Consider the following 17,889-nt stretch of genomic DNA (forward strand, 5'->3'; position numbering starts at 1 on the left):
CCCTGACCCTGACCCTGACCCTGACCCTGACCCTGACCCTGACCCTGACCCTGACCCTGACCCTGACCCTGACCCTGACCCTGACCCTGACCCTGACCCTGACCCTGACCCTGACCCTGACCCTGACCCTGACCCTGACCCTGACCCTGACCCTGACCCTGACCCTGACCCTGACCCTGACCCTGACCCTGACCCTGACCCTGACCCTGACCCTGACCCTGACCCTGACCCTGACCCTGACCCTGACCCTGACCCTGACCCTGACCCTGACCCTGACCCTGACCCTGACCCTGACCCTGACCCTGACCCTGACCCTGACCCTGACCCTGACCCTGACCCTGACCCTGACCCTGACCCTGACCCTGACCCTGACCCTGACCCTGACCCTGACCCTGACCCTGACCCTGACCCTGACCCTGACCCTGACCCTGACCCTGACCCTGACCCTGACCCTGACCCTGACCCTGACCCTGACCCTGACCCTGACCCTGACCCTGACCCTGACCCTGACCCTGACCCTGACCCTGACCCTGACCCTGACCCTGACCCTGACCCTGACCCTGACCCTGACCCTGACCCTGACCCTGACCCTGACCCTGACCCTGACCCTGACCCTGACCCTGACCCTGACCCTGACCCTGACCCTGACCCTGACCCTGACCCTGACCCTGACCCTGACCCTGACCCTGACCCTGACCCTGACCCTGACCCTGACCCTGACCCTGACCCTGACCCTGACCCTGACCCTGACCCTGACCCTGACCCTGACCCTGACCCTGACCCTGACCCTGACCCTGACCCTGACCCTGACCCTGACCCTGACCCTGACCCTGACCCTGACCCTGACCCTGACCCTGACCCTGACCCTGACCCTGACCCTGACCCTGACCCTGACCCTGACCCTGACCCTGACCCTGACCCTGACCCTGACCCTGACCCTGACCCTGACCCTGACCCTGACCCTGACCCTGACCCTGACCCTGACCCTGATTTCAATAAAAATGTTAGTTAATATTATGGCAAGTTTCCACAACTGATTTTTTCTGATCAGCGATAATAACCGCTTTTTTAACGCTATAAAAGCGCTTATTTCGAAAACCCACCGTTTATTGGCGATTATTTTACGCCAATAAACGGTCCCGTTAATAAACGATTAGAAAGATTATAATCGCTTTTTCCATAATTTTTTTTGCAAAAGCGACTATAAGCGCTTTAAAAACAATAATAAATGTAGAATCAAAAATATTAGTGATAAAAAATTGCTTTTATTTTAGGGTTGGCGATTATAATCGCTCCGTAAGCGCTTTTCAAAGAACTTTTTTAAAACGCTTTTAATCGACTATAATATAAGCAATTATATTCACTAAGGAAACCCTGACCCTGACCCTGACCCTGACCCTGACCCTGACCCTGACCCTGACCCTGACCCTGACCCTGACCCTGACCCTGACCCTGACCCTGACCCTGACCCTGACCCTGACCCTGACCCTGACCCTGACCCTGACCCTGACCCTGACCCTGACCCTGACCCTGACCCTGACCCTGACCCTGACCCTGACCCTGACCCTGACCCTGACCCTGACCCTGACCCTGACCCTGACCCTGACCCTGACCCTGACCCTGACCCTGACCCTGACCCTGACCCTGACCCTGACCCTGACCCTGACCCTGACCCTGACCCTGACCCTGACCCTGACCCTGACCCTGACCCTGACCCTGACCCTGACCCTGACCCTGACCCTGACCCTGACCCTGACCCTGACCCTGACCCTGACCCTGACCCTGACCCTGACCCTGACCCTGACCCTGACCCTGACCCTGACCCTGACCCTGACCCTGACCCTGACCCTGATTTCAATAAAAATGTTAGTTAATATTATGGCAAGTTTCCACAACTGATTTTTTCTGATCAGCGATAATAACCGCTTTTTTAACGCTATAAAAGCGCTTATTTCGAAAACCCACCGTTTATTGGCGATTATTTTACGCCAATAAACGGTCCCGTTAATAAACGATTAGAAAGATTATAATCGCTTTTTCCATAATTTTTTTTGCAAAAGCGACTATAAGCGCTTTAAAAACAATAATAAATGTAGAATCAAAAATATTAGTGATAAAAAATTGCTTTTATTTTAGGGTTGGCGATTATAATCGCTCCGTAAGCGCTTTTCAAAGAACTTTTTTAAAACGCTTTTAATCGACTATAATATAAGCAATTATATTCACTAAGGAAACCCTGACCCTGACCCTGACCCTGACCCTGACCCTGACCCTGACCCTGACCCTGACCCTGACCCTGACCCTGACCCTGACCCTGACCCTGACCCTGACCCTGACCCTGACCCTGACCCTGACCCTGACCCTGACCCTGACCCTGACCCTGACCCTGACCCTGACCCTGACCCTGACCCTGACCCTGACCCTGACCCTGACCCTGACCCTGACCCTGACCCTGACCCTGACCCTGACCCTGACCCTGACCCTGACCCTGACCCTGACCCTGACCCTGACCCTGACCCTGACCCTGACCCTGACCCTGACCCTGACCCTGACCCTGACCCTGACCCTGACCCTGACCCTGACCCTGACCCTGACCCTGACCCTGACCCTGACCCTGACCCTGACCCTGACCCTGACCCTGACCCTGACCCTGACCCTGACCCTGACCCTGACCCTGACCCTGACCCTGACCCTGACCCTGACCCTGACCCTGACCCTGACCCTGACCCTGACCCTGACCCTGACCCTGACCCTGACCCTGATTTCAATAAAAATGTTAGTTAATAACCCTGACCCTGACCCTGACCCTGGGTCTTACCAACTTGACGGTATTCGAGTGTTAAAGGACCAGTTAACTCAAAACAAAGTTATCCTCATATTTTGACAGATTGTGACAAATAGCAAACTGAGCAACGAGTCGAAATTCCTAAATCTCTAACTGCTCTCTAACGCGTGTAATTAGCGTTTGTATTATTTTGGCCCTGATTTCAATAAAAATGTTAGTTAATAACCCTGACCCTGACCCTGACCCTGGGTCTTACCAACTTGACGGTATTCGAGTGTTAAAGGACCAGTTAACTCAAAAAAAAGTTATCCTCATATTTTGACAGATTGTGACAAATAGCAAACTGAGCAACGAGTCGAAATTCCTAAATCTCTAACTGCTCTCTAACGCGTGTAATTAGCGTTTGTATTATTTTGGCGATGACGTCATAAAGTCCCTTGCGCGCACAGAAGAGCTCGTGAGACTGTATTTTACAGGTAAAAATGGACATAATACAATGTTTCTCCCCTAAATAACTCGAAAAATAAGTGTTTTAGGGTACATGTTGCTTCATAAGTTGTATATAAACATGGCCATTCTGCACAATTTGCAATCATTCAAAAATCTGTAGGGCCTTCATAGCCCAATTTACAAGATACCCATGATACTTTTGCATGATTTCTGGAACCGGAAATCAGTTTTTCGCCAATAACTGAAAAAGTAAGCACTTTAAGCCATCTGTTTCTTCGTAAGTCATATATAAATATGCTAATTGCGGTTCTTTTGCACCCTGTCTAAAGACTCTATCACGATCCTATCGAAAATGGGCTCAGCACCACGCCCAAAATGGTTTTTGGCAAATTTCTCGAAGAGTAAGGATTTTAGGCCATGTGTTGCTCAGTAACTCCTATATAAACATGCATATGCCGCTTCGTTTAAGCCTATTTAGAAGTCTACGACCTTCAGAAGCAAAGGGTCGGTTACGTTATTGGGTCAATATCGGCGTGGTCAATATGTCTCCAACCGAAAATCGTTTATTCATACTTTTGAGAAGGTCTTTGCAAAATTTCGTGAGTATACGAAAATTTGCAGGTTCAATTCCATAAATGTCCTTAAATGACTGGACTACACTAGTTTAGAGTTAACTTTAGAGAAACTCATAAATCATTATTATCTAAAATTAAGCTGTCAGTGTCCATGATCAACCTATGGCTACAATGTTTTACATGAAAATTGAAATGTAAAAATCAGGAGTAATATAATAAGTGTATTTCTAGATTAAAGTGCTATCTCATAGTTTAAGAATTGTATAGATTAACGTATGTTGTTTAGCCATCTAAGAATCGATCGTGCCGCAATATATATGGCCAAAGAATAATAGGGTCTTGGAAATTCTATATTTGTTCAGTGGGTCGATTGACTGAACACGTTTGCACTTGGTATTTAATTTTACCAGTAGTTTATTTATGTTATGTACCTACCGATGATCATACAAGTAGGACGATAACTAGGTAAGTCACATTCAAAACACACCGCTCACCGTACACTCCAATCAGTATTACGTATACCGGGTATTTTTCAGTTCCCACGGCACCGTTCTGATAGGAGCTACTTCTACTAATGGTCCGATGGGAACGGCCGTAAAATAGCCAGACTTCATGTCTCCTGTACTGTCTGGCACGTGTGGATTAAAGTAAGAAATTTCGCTATGCTAGAAATATAATTGCTCTCGGAACTATGTCTTTTAGGATAGCGAACCATTTGACTGCTCGCATTCTTCCGAACAACTGTAATATTATATTACAGAGTTACACTCTGATCAGCTATATTTAATATATAGCACATTATTTTGTGTATTAGTTTCATGGACTGGGGAAAAATAATCGGTACAGTCTCCCTTCGTTTTAATGAAGCAATGAAAACAATCCAAAATTATCACATATGACATAACTTGTAATAGCAGAAACTTTCTAACCGTACATTCACCCGCCACTGTTCAAGAACTTATGTCACTGTTTAAAATCCTGACGTGAGCACTGTACATCCAATCAGCTATTCATATAGTTAGGGTGATAGCCAAAACTATAAGGATTTTGGAGAACTAGGGAAATTGAAATAGTCATAACTCTAAAATTTGAGTGAGTTACACGTGTTTTATTGACGATGATAAACATTTGTGCATTGTATTACGCTATGCCAGCGCGCACTGAGGGACTTTATGACGTCACGCGGCCACAGCTTATTATTGCAATAACACGCGTTACACGTAAGCTAGAGAGTTGGTTCTTTCGGCGATACAATTTTTTACGAGTTTGTCACAGCTGATTTAAATCTTAGCCAAATTTGAGACTACAAATTTTTCAGTTAACTGGTCCTTTAATCGGGAGGTGTGGGTTTCAGTTCCCGCTATCATCACATCTCACTCTGATTGTTACCGGTGTTATGTGTAGCTGTATGATTCTTACTTCTAATATAACCCCATACGAGCTCCTTGAAAGGGGTTTCAGTTTCAGTTTTAGTTTCAATTTCAGTTTCAGTTTCAATTTCGCTGAAATAAGAATTCATTCTATAGCGAAGGAAAACAATGAAAGAGTTTGGGTAGCGAGAGTCTGACGAGATGAGGGCACTTTACTTTTTCGTTCTTTACTGTAAATTAGAAATCATCTAGTTATCACCTTCTACTCAAATTTATATATTTTCGGGTCATTTTGTAACAGGCCTTACTAAATTATTATGAAAATCATCAGAATATTTTTTTTTTATCTAGACACTTATTTTACTTCGGTGTATTCCAACAGCCACAATGTTACACAAGTGCAACCAGCCAATTACAGGAAGCCGAAGGATCTTTTTGGCCAGTGATGGTTAAGGTAGTGTGTACCATACTTTCTTCGTCCGAGACTTTGCTGCAATGTGCAGCTCCTCATTTAACCCTCACACCCGATTTCTCGAGTATTCGGCTGAGTAGACCGGGGGGCTGCATAGACCACTCATGATCCTTAGCTGAACGTCGACGACGCTCACCCCACGACCAGGCAGTCAGTGGGTTTAGGTGATAATCAATAATTATTTTGTTTCTCGGATTTATAAATTTTTGGTATCATGGTATAGTTCTAACGATGATGAGATCAGAACACACGGCCATAATTCTGGGAAAACTTGCATTGTTGGAATATCGTGATTTTAAAACGGCCTTGAATCAAAAAAAGTGTTACGAAAAAACGGCGTTATTTTGCTGAAATTTGGGCTCAGCGTCGGACTGTTTTCAAAAGCTCATGATAAATTGTAATAAAATGATGCAATCATGAAAATTTCTGGAATCTATGTACAAATAACTTTTCCAAACGATAGCATAAAGTATGATAAGTTTACAAATATCCGTGTATTTGATAAACGCAATAATATGAGTCAAGTCAGAAACACGCCTACTCGCAAACATTTTGAACTATAACTCGAGCTACAAACGTCGCAAAACAACTGCAGTTTCGGTGAAATGGCGCCAGAGAGTCTGTGGAACGCGCAGTAGAGCTCTCGCACGTGAGAAATGTTCGAGTCAGTCTACCTTGTTTGGCGCGCTATTTCGTTTCCGTTACAAATGTTGACCTTGTACGCCATTTTGTCGCCATTTTGTCAATTTATACGTAATTTCGTAAATTTCGTCAATACCACGTTTAGCCAAATTCCACAGAGAGCTTATAATTTACTTCCAACACGAAATAAACATTGCTAAGGCCATGAAGTTACCTAACGGCTACTTTTAACGGAAAATCAAGTCATTATGTGACATGTAGCGTCCTTTTGTCACTTAAATGGATGACGTTGACTTTAGAACATCGTGAAACTTTCCATCAGTAAAGCTAAAAGTATTTCCATTCTAAAAAACTTTACTTCAAGATAATTGCACGAAAGATGAATAAGTGTCTAAAGATCCATTTGATTGAACTTGTCTTCAACTTTTAAGCTGTATTACGTCTCGAAATAAGCGATCGACCGCGCAGGATTACCACCTAGTGGGTTTCGAACTCGCAACCTAACGATTGTAAGACAGGCGTTCTAACCAACTGCGCTACCTGGCCGTTGAATATAACTATAAGAATTTGTTCAGTTTGTTGTTGTTAATATTCCTGGGTACTATTTTATAAAACTACTATTTTATAAAACAGCAGCATGCTTTCTATTTTTCTACCGTCAAAAGAGTTCTGCCTTAGTTTATGTAATTTCTGTATTGATAATGATAATATACACATTTTATTATGACTTGTGTAATATAGCCTACTAGAAACCTGCTAGTAGGAAGCTATATTCGAGGCAATGTAAAATCACGGCATTGAACGTGATCCTCTGTTAAGGCAGCGACGAATCTCGCTCACCCTTCACAAGATGAAACAGCCTGATCCCACGGCCTTGCCAGCAGCTGCAGCCCCTACTCAAGTCCCGCCTGTTGCACTACTTACACAGAAACAGTCACCAACGTCCCGTCACTCCAGAGTCCTCTTTATTCACGACTCAATACACTGAGAAACGCCAGAATGGCTGTTCGACCAGATACCTGGCCAGTGGCCACCGATGTCAAAAGCGCCTTAACTATCAACTAGTAGACTCCCTGGAACATCAACATGAGTTCAAACATTCTAAAGCAGTCGTACTTTCCTGCGGCATTAATGACCTAGCTAGGTATGGGCAGTCGGCCAGGAGTCTTGCGGACAATTTCTTTCCCCGTTTTATAGACTCTCGTAACAATAACAAGAATACCGAGTTTATGTTTTGTGCTTTATCTATGACTAAATTTAACTGATTGAATGCAGAGATTGACGCTTTTAAGATCATGATGCCCATGCCGTGATCAAGTGTGTAAACTCATACTACGTATGGCCATGGGACTGCAACGCCAGACATGGCATCCACTTATATCACAAGGTGCAAAGGGTAGTGGCACATAAACTTGTTAACTGCGTTGGCAAGTTATGTGGATCTGAACAGAGACGTCACAGGAACTGTGAGTGGCTCTATCACCACAAGCCTTGACGGATGTTACTCGTCTAAATTTCTTCGAAGTAGCGCGCGCCGGGCCAGATCATTAACAATGGTCAACACAAGCCCAACAGTCTCTCCAGATATAACCAAAGCCGAGCGCTTTTCAAATCATTTAAAAATGATTCAAATCATTAAAAAATACGATACAATTTTGTCTCAACTTCCAGTCCACCTTTAACAGATCGTTACCAAGATCGATCACATAATGAAATGATCTGATTGGTGGAATTTTTCTCATTATCTGATAAGCTCATCCATTATCAGTATCTTTTATCACCCGATCGCAAACATTTTACTCTACAAATCTGTATCATCTTAAATCAATGAGATTTCATAACTTTATACAACATTCAAAATTCACATACAAATCTATAAATAATCAAGTACGTTCTCCTCAGTATTACTCACTTACTCAAGTTCAGTGCGATAGTCCCTTATACTATTATTATTACGTAAACGCTACAAACAAATTAAATACGAATAACACCTCACAAAACTAAACAACACAAAAGCAACCACTCTATTCGATTACTATTTTTCAGCCAAATCAGTTATAATCATACTGATAAGGCCCCAGATAAGGACACTTTATTTCACTTAATTCATATAATTATCCGAATTTAGCTTATAATTTAATTTACTTTTAGATGTAGATAGAAATCATATCACGATTCTGTAGCATACAGGACCTCCGGTTCTCGTGAAAGAATCTGATTTGAACTATAGTTTACTATACTTTTCATTGTTTTATATACAGTATCATAATCATAATATTTAGCTCTAAATGGAATCCACTGTTAGTGTTACATCTGAAAACAAAATCAAAATCAAATGTTCAAGCTGCAGCGGCTGGTGTTACTCTATTAAAAATATTCGCACATGCTCATGGTGTCAAAGTAATGTCCATTGCAGCACCAAGGAATTGATACATGCTCCGCGCGCGAGAGCCGAGAAGTGGCATGCAACGTATGTCAACCAAGGAATAAGAATTTTAGTGCTCAAAAAATGTGTTTCACTAATTATTTTAGTCTCTTGAGTACTCTTAATTGACTGCACCATTTTAGGGTTAAACGGGATCTTGCTAGTAATAGTATTGTCAGGATTGTTAACGGGTGATACTCGTAAAATATTTGTTTCACGAGTCTAATCTCGGCGCGCATCTTGGTAGGTTATAAATAGGGGGTGCACGATAAAATAAACTTGCTCGGATTTTAAAAATTTTTGTAGTATTGCTTTCTAGAGACTGTGAGAATTTTCACAATATAACAAATTTGTCATACCTTTTCGAAAAGATCAGTGAGTTTCGCCTAATAGTGCCATATTTGATGCTGCTCAGCTTATGTAGCAAAAGTAGCTGTAAAAGTTGCGTAATTTGACCAAATTCGTTGATTTTTGTCGTATTATTTTGATATATCTTTGGTTACTTGAATGAGATCATTTTGAAAATTGGCGACGACCTTCCAATACTAATAGGGCTTTCACAACTGTCCGAAAAATTTGGTGGATATTGGAGTTGGTATAGTAATGAAAATGAAGCAAAATACTTTGCTTTTAGCTGTAACCTAATGTTTGATGGTTGGACATGCTTGCTTTAAATTTTTTGGACACTTTCCTTGTGAGTTATTATAAGTAAGCTTACAAATTTTTGTTAAAATTGGATCAAGGGAAGGTTACTCAATACGCATTTGTTTCAAGAATTTTGTACTGGCCGAAATTAGCGCTAAAAAAACATCCTACAGTCGCGGCACGCGCGGCTCACTGTCGATGGCACACTACCTATTATAAACCTACAACAGGATTGTAGCTTTGAGCTTGACCATTGTTAATGGTCTGGCCTGGCGCGAGCTACTTCGTAACACTTAACATTTCGAGATAAAAGTGGCGCGCGCTACTTTGTAGGTTTATAACCTACCAGGACGCGCGCCGAGTTGGACGAGATATTTTACGAGTATCACCCGTTAAGCGCTTGTATCACGTTGCGACCCCCACGGTCGTTTCACTATGGTCCTGACGATACAGGGGAAGCTGCGCACTTTGTGCGCGGCGGGTCATACAACGTATGACAATTAAGTGCTACTTCAAAGAAATTTAGACGAGTAACATCCGTTAAAATTGTAAAACGATGCGTTACTAGGCCGCGTCGCGCATCCAATAATGCTTATCGATCGTTGTTAGATCGGCAAAATGCGCTACTGGGCCTCTTCGAGCTGCGAAGAATTGACACCGTCAATTAACTACTAGTATAAGGAAAACGTAAAAGCATGTACACAGAATTGTCGAAATAGCTGATCTTCGCCAGTTTTCTAGATTTGTTTATTAAATTTTCAAAATATTTGTTTTTATGAGTAAGCGTACTGTTTTTTACATTTTATATGAAGGGACATGTAAATACTTACAAATTGACATTTCCAGAATATACTTAAACTAAACGATTTTATATAAATCAAACTAAACGATTTTATATGGTTACATGGGTTACAGAGGGGTACCAGAACTCTTCCACCCACGGAGATAAGTGATTTCAGTAATTTTGACCTTTACCTGATTAACACTCCTAAACCTTAATATAAAGGGTCATTGAGTGCTTGTTAGGTGGGGGTCTAAACTGATTTTTGTTGTGATGTGATGTGGATTTTATTTTTAGTTGACCATTTATATATTACAAAGAGGTTTTTTAAAACCCCAGTTTTAAAATTTTGTACCATTTTTATAACATTTAATTTATTGTATTGGTTTATTCATTTTCGAGGGTGTCTATCCTTATTATAGCTAGACAATTACCATTGCTGAAATTATCTGTATACTGTTCGAAACATTTTCAAACATTTTATGCATGGTTTTTCAAACAAATTTTCAGTACATAATTCGGAAGTCTATGGTTCCTTTTAAACAGCTGTGCATGCGAAGCAGTTGTGCATACGAAGCAGTACAACGTTTTTCGAGAGAAATCTTTTTGAGAGAAATCTTTTTCGAGAGAAATCTTTTTCGAAATAAATCAGCATATTTTTTATTAAGTTTTAAAATTTTTAATATTAGTGTCTAATTTTATAGTCGGACAGTAACCATTTCTAAATCTATCCGTGCTTATTGTTTTGATGGCATCCACTTACTTCCTTAACAAATTCAAGTCTATTTTTCTGATTTTGCTAATTGTCTCTTTAGATCTGTTTCGGTCTTCCATTGTGGGAGTTCCCACATTTTTGGTTGAGGATGCTCAACATAACATACATGATGCTTGACTGCTTTATTGACCCGGGCAGGCACTGGGGTCAAACATCCCAACACCAGTGCGTTTGGACATAGTGTTAGTTTGCTTCAGGATGTGTTAGATCCCAAAGAAGCCGTCATCCCCTCAACTGCTTTAGCTCAGCAGCAGCAGTTTCCTGCCACATTGATACCTCTGAAAGTACAGAAAGATCCTCCCTCTTTAAGGTGGTATTTTTTCCCTAAGATGTGTGCAGAATCTTGATTTTATTATACCAAAATTGTGATCCAAGGTTGATAGATAAATGAAATTATATGAGACCGTACAACTTTATTGGTTTCTAATCTATCTAGTTGGCTAAATCATGAAGAGATTCATTTTGTCCCTAAAGAAATCCATCTCTCTTAATAAATGCTTTTTGCGTGCTGCCCACACTTTGCACCAAAGTAGACATTTTATCACAATGGGTAGCGGTAGTGTGGGGGGACAGTCAAATGTCAGTGCTTATGTGCAAAACTCCTCAGCATTTTTAGCATTGATCCTGAAACTTTGCTCAGAAACTGTAGGAGAAGACAGACTTTTAGACTTGATTTTCAGTTCACAGGATTGAAATTTGCTCACATAATACAATTACACATAGGTAATTAATAACTAATTATGTGTATTAACAATATTTTTCGATTGAAAGCAGCTGATAGATATCACTACCCTCTACTAACTACTACTGGAAAGATTTTGACGGCACAAATGTTATTTTCCAAAAATTATAACTGGCTGGTCACACATATTTCAACTTAATTCCCCTAGGCTAGTGTTTTCTAAGTCTTGTCCTGTGAGTAAAGTATGTGTGAGAAAGTTTTGATAAAATAAATCTATTTTTGTATCTTTGTATTTTTGAAATTCAAAATGAGAAGTGTCATTTACATTTTTAGCACTGTAAAGTTCAGAATATTTATAAACTATTATATCCATTAATGCAAAGCCCATAATGTTTCGCCAGCCCACCGATAGATAATATTCACCTTCAAGCGGAATTTTATTTTCTTGATTTACACAACATAAATTTAAGCATAATATAGCCTAGTGTTTCTGTCACAACAAGACTGCAATCCTTAGTAACAACACTTTATTTCTCCCAACAATGTCTGGTCCAAGTAAGAGCCTTATCTCCAAAAACTCATCTGGACTTTAAATGTTTTGGTGTGTGCAAAAGCTTTCAGGTCTGCACATTCCTTGCCCCTTAGTTGCCTGTCCATTTTCAACCCAATTAGAAGTCAAGGACAGAAAGTCATACACCAAATAAGCATTATATTTTCATTGTTATAAATTTGTTGATTCGGTAAAATGTGCTAAAATTAAATTTCTTGTTTCATTGAAAATTTCTTGTTTCATTGAGAAACAAAAATCGATTTTCAGAAAACAGCCCCTCCTGCCCCCTTGAGTCTTTGCTTGTTATGTGTCAATCTGTAAGGGTCTGCCAGCCATGATCAAGCTTTTTGGCAAAGATCATTTCATTCCTGATTATTAGACTGAGTGGGCTGCATATAAAACCTAAAATGAAATTCACTCCATGGATTGATGGCACTAGTAATGTTTAAATCGGCAACCTTCTGCTTCTGAATTAAGAAATCACTTAGTACTGCACCAACCCCCTCTGTGGTGTATTAGACTGTAAAGTGTAAACCAATCTACGATTTACAATTAGATTTAATATAGTAAAACTGTGAAATGTTTGATTATTAAAATTTTCAATTGATTACATTTCTTTTATTAGGATTATTTGACAATTCTCAATTATGGAAGATCCAGTCATAAATGATGTTCATCATGACTTTGATGCAGGTAAGTTCTTTGTGTAACTGGCATGGAGACGAGATGTATTTAGAACAAATTAATCTGCTTATGATTCATTGAAAAAGTATTCATCATCAAATGTCATCTTAATTTTATTACCTGAAATAACACAATCAATGTTGTTTGTACTAGTAGTAAAACAATTCATGAATATGGTTCGTCAATTTTCCATAATTTAAGTTCATGTTAAACCTTCAGTACATTGTGAACGAATTTTAGATACATGTAACATGTATAATTTGTATATTGTATTATATGTAACTAAACTGACATGGAGATGCAATGCAAACACTATATTGATCTGCTTAAGGGTTAGGATGTGGATGTCTTCATGAAAATTCCAGGGAGATTGCTGTGAAGAAAAATTTCGAGACTTGATTTTCAGTATTATATGTTATTGAAAATTGTCTTGCAATACCATTACACACAACTCGCAAGCATTGAACTTTGACCAGTGATAACTTCTGCTTGGAAAACTATTTTTCGATGAGACCAAAAGCAGCTGATAGATATTACTCCCCTCTATTAGAAACAACTAAAAATTCGATGTCAAGGAAATTTTCATGAAGATCCCCCTGCCCTCTTCAGATTCATTGACTGGCCAATAGATATAGTTCACAATCAAATTTTTTCTTTAATTATCACTTGGAATAACATCATCAGTATTTTTAAAAGTAAATACGGTAAATCATATAAAAATATTCAAGGTGAGTCACTATGGTAAATTGTAAAAGAATTTTATGCAGTACAGGAGAAAACAACATGACTGAGAATGAGTTATTTAGAATATATATTCGCATTTATCCACACTATACTATATATAGTGTGGATAAATGCGAATATATATTCTAAATAACTGATAAATGATATTCCACACAAAGCATGAAATTGTGCTGTATATGAGTGGTGATTTCGCTCTGAGAATCAGGGTCAGTAGCTCAATTGGTAGAGCAAGAGACGCGAAATCTCGAGGTTCTGGGATCATTCCCCAGTTGTCCCTAGTTTTTCAGAATTAATCATCACATATAGACAGCATGAGAGTAGGCCTGGCCATCTCGAACTGAGAATGAGGTTTAAAAGAAAGATGTCAAGAAGAAGATCATGAATCAATTAAACCAAAAACGAGACTAAGACTGAGACCAAGATCAAACAAATACAACTTGTCATATTATTGTGAAAAATATACCAAATAGGATAATTAATTAATTAAATAAGAACGAGATAAAAATAGGACCAAGAAGAATATCATAAACGAGACTCAGCATGAGACCAATTAAGAGAACAAGAAGGAGACAAAAAACGAGACCAACTAGATGAAATAAAAAATAAGACTGAGATTGAGAATGGTATCAAGAATGAGGCAACATAGGTCTTAAAATTGCTAGTCTTAGTTGTCAGATGCAAAACCTGTTTCTAAAGGAGTTGCTAAAACTCAGATTTATTTCAACAGGCAATAAGTGAATATATAATCAGATAAGAGGAAATTCTGACTTCTAAAACAATAAGTCCTCCAGGGAAAATTGATGCTCCTACTCCAGGAAAAGCAAGTCCCTCAGGTAAAATTACTGCTGAGAAAGTTATTTCTCCAGAAGAAATTGCAACTCCTGTATTTGGTTCAGATGCCATACCTCTTTTGAAGCCTTCTTATTCTGAAACTCTAATAGGGCCAGGAAGTAAGTTCGGATGGTCATGTTGCTAATTAAACCTTATTCAAACTTTAATTACTCAACAGGAAATAACTAATAAGTGGGTGAATCGGTTGAAGTAATTTATTATCTTTTGACTTCTGAAATACTAAGCACTCCAGAGAAACTTGCTACTCCTGGAAAAGCTAGTCCACCAGAGAAAATTGCTATTCCTACTACTTCTGAAAAAGCCATGCCTCCTAAGGAAATTGCAGCACCCGTATTTGGTCCAAATGACAAACCTCTTTTCAAGCTTTTTGAAACTGAAACTCTAACAGGACCAGAAAGTAAGTTTGGATGTTCATGTTGCTAAAACAACCTATTGAAATCAGATTATTCGGCAGGTAATAAGAGAGTAGATTCTAGCTAAAGTTATTTATTACTTTTTGACTTCTGAAATAGTAAGTCCTCCAGGGAAAATTGCTGCTCCTAGAATAGCTAGTCCCCTCGAGGAAATTTGGAGTCCTGTATTTGGTCCAGATCCTAAAGCTCTTTTAAAGCCTTTTAAAACAGAAAGTGTTAAAGGACCAGAAAGTAAGTTTGTATCATGTTCATGTTGCTAAAAAGCCTATATTTGAAACTGAAAAGCCTAATGTTTAAAACTCAGATTATTCAACTGGCAATAGGTGAGTAAATTGGTAGAACAGATTTATTACTTTTTGACTTCTGAAATATTAGTGAGTCCTCCAGAAAAAATAGCTGCTCCTACAGCTGGAAAGATTGGTTGTCCAGGAAAAATTGCTATTCTAGAAAAGGAAATTATAACTTCTCCAAAGCAAATTGCAGCTTCTGATGACAAACCTCATTATGAGCCTAGCCTTTTGAAATGGAAAATTTTCAAGGGCAAGAAACTAAGTTCACGTTTTTATAGAAGCCAAAATTTGAACAAAAATAAACCTTCCATTGAAACTGCGATTATTGAATGGGTAATAAGTAAGTAGATCGGATGAATCCTTTCGAAACCTGAAGCACTTAAAGGGCCAGAAAGTAAGTTTGGATGTTCGTGTTGCTATTAAAGCCTAATATAGTTGAAACTCAGATCATTTGATGGGCAATAAGTGAGTAAATTGGATGAAAATGCTACAATTTTTGACTTCTGAAATGGTAAGTCCTCCAGAGAAAATTGCTGCTATTGAAAAAACGAGTTCTCCAGAGAAAATGTCTGCCTCTGAAAAAGCTAGTCCTACAAAGGAAATTGTAGCACCAGATGCCAAACCTCTTTCGAAGCCTTCTGAAACTGTAAAAGGGCCAGAAAGTAAGTTTAGATGTTCGTGTAGCTTAAAAAGCCTATATTTGGAACAAAAAGAAGCCTAGGTCATTGAAACTCATTCCATCATATCCAACCGTCAGTAAGTGAGTGAATTGATTTAATCAATTAATTAATTGTTTGACTCCAGAGAAAATTGCTGCTCCTGAAAAAGCTAGTCCTATAAAGGAAAGTGTAGCCCCAGATGCCAAACCTCTTTCGAAGCCTTTACAACCTGAGGCACTAAAAGGGCCAGAAAGTAAGTTTGGATGTTTGTGTTGCTATTAAAGCCTAATATAGTTGAAACTTAGATCATTTGATGGGCAATAAGTGAGTAAATTGGATGAAAAATGTTACAATTTTTGACTTCTGAAATGGTAAGTGCTCCAGAGAAAATTGCTGCTATTGAAAAAACGAGTTCTCCAGAGAAAATGTCTGCCCCTGAAAAAGCTAGTCCTACAAAGGAAATTGTAGCACCAGATGCCAAACCTCTTTCGAAGCCTTCTGAAACTGTAAAAGGGCCAGAAAGTAAGTTTGGATGTTCGTGTACTAGCTTAAAAAGCCTATATTTGGAACAAAAAGAAGCCTAGGTCATTGAAACTCATTCCATCGTATCCAACCGTCAGTAAATGAGTGAATTGATTTAATCAATTAATTAATTTTTTGACTCCAGATAAAATTGCTGCTCCTGAAAAAGCTAGTCCTACAAAGGAAAGTGTAGCCCCAGATGCCAAACCTCTTTCGAAGCCTTTACAACCTGAAACACTAAAAGGGCCAGAAAGTAAGTTTGGATGTTTGTGTTGCTATTAAAGCCTAATATAGTTGAAACTCAGATTATTTGATGGGCAATAAGTGAGTAAATTGGATGAAAATGTTACAATTTTTGACTTCTGAAATGGTAAGTGCTCCAGAGAAAATTGCTGCTATTGAAAAAACGAGTTCTCCAGAGAAAATTGCTGCCATCGAAAAAGCGAGTCCTACAAAGGAAAGTGTAGCCCCAGATGCCAAACCTCTTTCGAAGCCTTCTGAAAATGTAAAAGGGCCAGAAAGTAAGTTTGGATGTTCGTGTAGCTTAAAAAGCCTATATTTGAAACAAAAAGAAGCCTAGGTCATTGAAACTCATTCCATCGTATCCAACCGTCAGTAAGTGAGTGAATTGATTTAATCAATTAATTAATTTTTTGACTCCAGATAAAATTGCTGCTCCTGAAAAAGCTAGTCCTATAAAGGAAAGTGTAGCCCCAGATGCCAAACCTCTTTCGAAGCCTTTACAACCTGAAACACTAAAAGGGCCAGAAAGTAAGTTTGGATGTTTGTGTTGCTATTAAAGCCTAATATAGTTGAAACTCAGATCATTTGATGGGCAATAAGTGAGTAAATTGGATGAAAAATGTTACAATTTTTGACTTCTGAAATGGTAAGTCCTCCAGAGAAAATTGCTGCTATTGAAAAAACGAGTTCTCCAGAGAAAATTGCTGCCATCGAAAAAGCGATTCTTACAAAGGAAAGTGTAGCCCCAGATGCCAAACCTCTTTCGAAGCCTTCTGAAAATGTAAAAGGGCCAGAAAGTAAGTTTGGATGTTCGTGTAGCTTAAAAAGCCTATATTTGAAACAAAAAGAAGCCTAGGTCATTGAAACTCATTCCATCGTATCCAACCGTCAGTAAGTGAGTGAATTGATTTAATCAATTTATTAATTATTTGACTCCAGATAAAATTGCTGCTCCTGAAAAAGCTAGTCCTATAAAAGAAAGTGTAGCCCCAGATGCCAAACCTCTTTCGAAGCCTTTACAACCTGAAACACTAAAAGGGCCAGAAAGTAAGTTTGGATGTTTGTGTTGCTATTAAAGCCTAATATAGTTGAAACTCAGATTATTTGATGGGCAATAAGTGAGTAAATTGGATGAAAATGTTACAATTTTTGACTTCTGAAATGGTAAGTGCTCCAGAGAAAATTGCTGCTATTGAAAAAACGAGTTCTCCAGAAAAAATTGCTGCCATCGAAAAAGCGAGTCCTACAAAGGAAAGTGTAGCCCCAGATGCCAAACCTCTTTCGAAGCCTTCTGAAAATGTAAAAGGGCCAGAAAGTAAGTTTGGATGTT

General features: G+C 39.5%; 1 protein-coding gene across 21 annotated transcripts in view; it reads left to right on the forward strand.

The window, feature by feature from the left end:
* Positions 1–12,775: 12,775 nt before the first annotated feature.
* The window catches only part of LOC134814786 (77 kDa echinoderm microtubule-associated protein-like), a 45,484-nt gene continuing 40,370 nt past the window's right edge, over positions 12,776–17,889 (forward strand). For 8 of the 21 annotated variants that reach the window (XM_063823055.1, XM_063823034.1, XM_063823040.1 and 5 more), the window contains exons 1-13: positions 12,776–12,845; positions 14,372–14,530; positions 14,665–14,829; positions 14,957–15,076; positions 15,660–15,797; positions 15,940–16,047; positions 16,179–16,316; positions 16,462–16,569; positions 16,700–16,837; positions 16,980–17,087; positions 17,219–17,356; positions 17,499–17,606; positions 17,737–17,874. In XM_063823055.1, the coding sequence (XP_063679125.1) occupies positions 12,800–12,845; positions 14,372–14,530; positions 14,665–14,829; positions 14,957–15,076; positions 15,660–15,797; positions 15,940–16,047; positions 16,179–16,316; positions 16,462–16,569; positions 16,700–16,837; positions 16,980–17,087; positions 17,219–17,356; positions 17,499–17,606; positions 17,737–17,874 (1,612 nt within the window). In that variant the 5' untranslated portion in view covers positions 12,776–12,799. The remainder of the gene's footprint in view (positions 12,846–14,371; positions 14,531–14,664; positions 14,830–14,956; positions 15,077–15,659; positions 15,798–15,939; positions 16,048–16,178; positions 16,317–16,461; positions 16,570–16,699; positions 16,838–16,979; positions 17,088–17,218; positions 17,357–17,498; positions 17,607–17,736; positions 17,875–17,889) is intronic. The other 13 variants (XM_063823047.1, XM_063823056.1, XM_063823036.1 and 10 more) reach the window with 12 other exon arrangements.

The sequence above is a fragment of the Bolinopsis microptera genome, chromosome 5 (genome assembly GCF_026151205.1).
Source record: "Bolinopsis microptera isolate Bmic1 chromosome 5, MBARI_Bmic_1.0, whole genome shotgun sequence".
Lineage (NCBI taxonomy): Eukaryota > Metazoa > Ctenophora > Tentaculata > Lobata > Bolinopsidae > Bolinopsis > Bolinopsis microptera.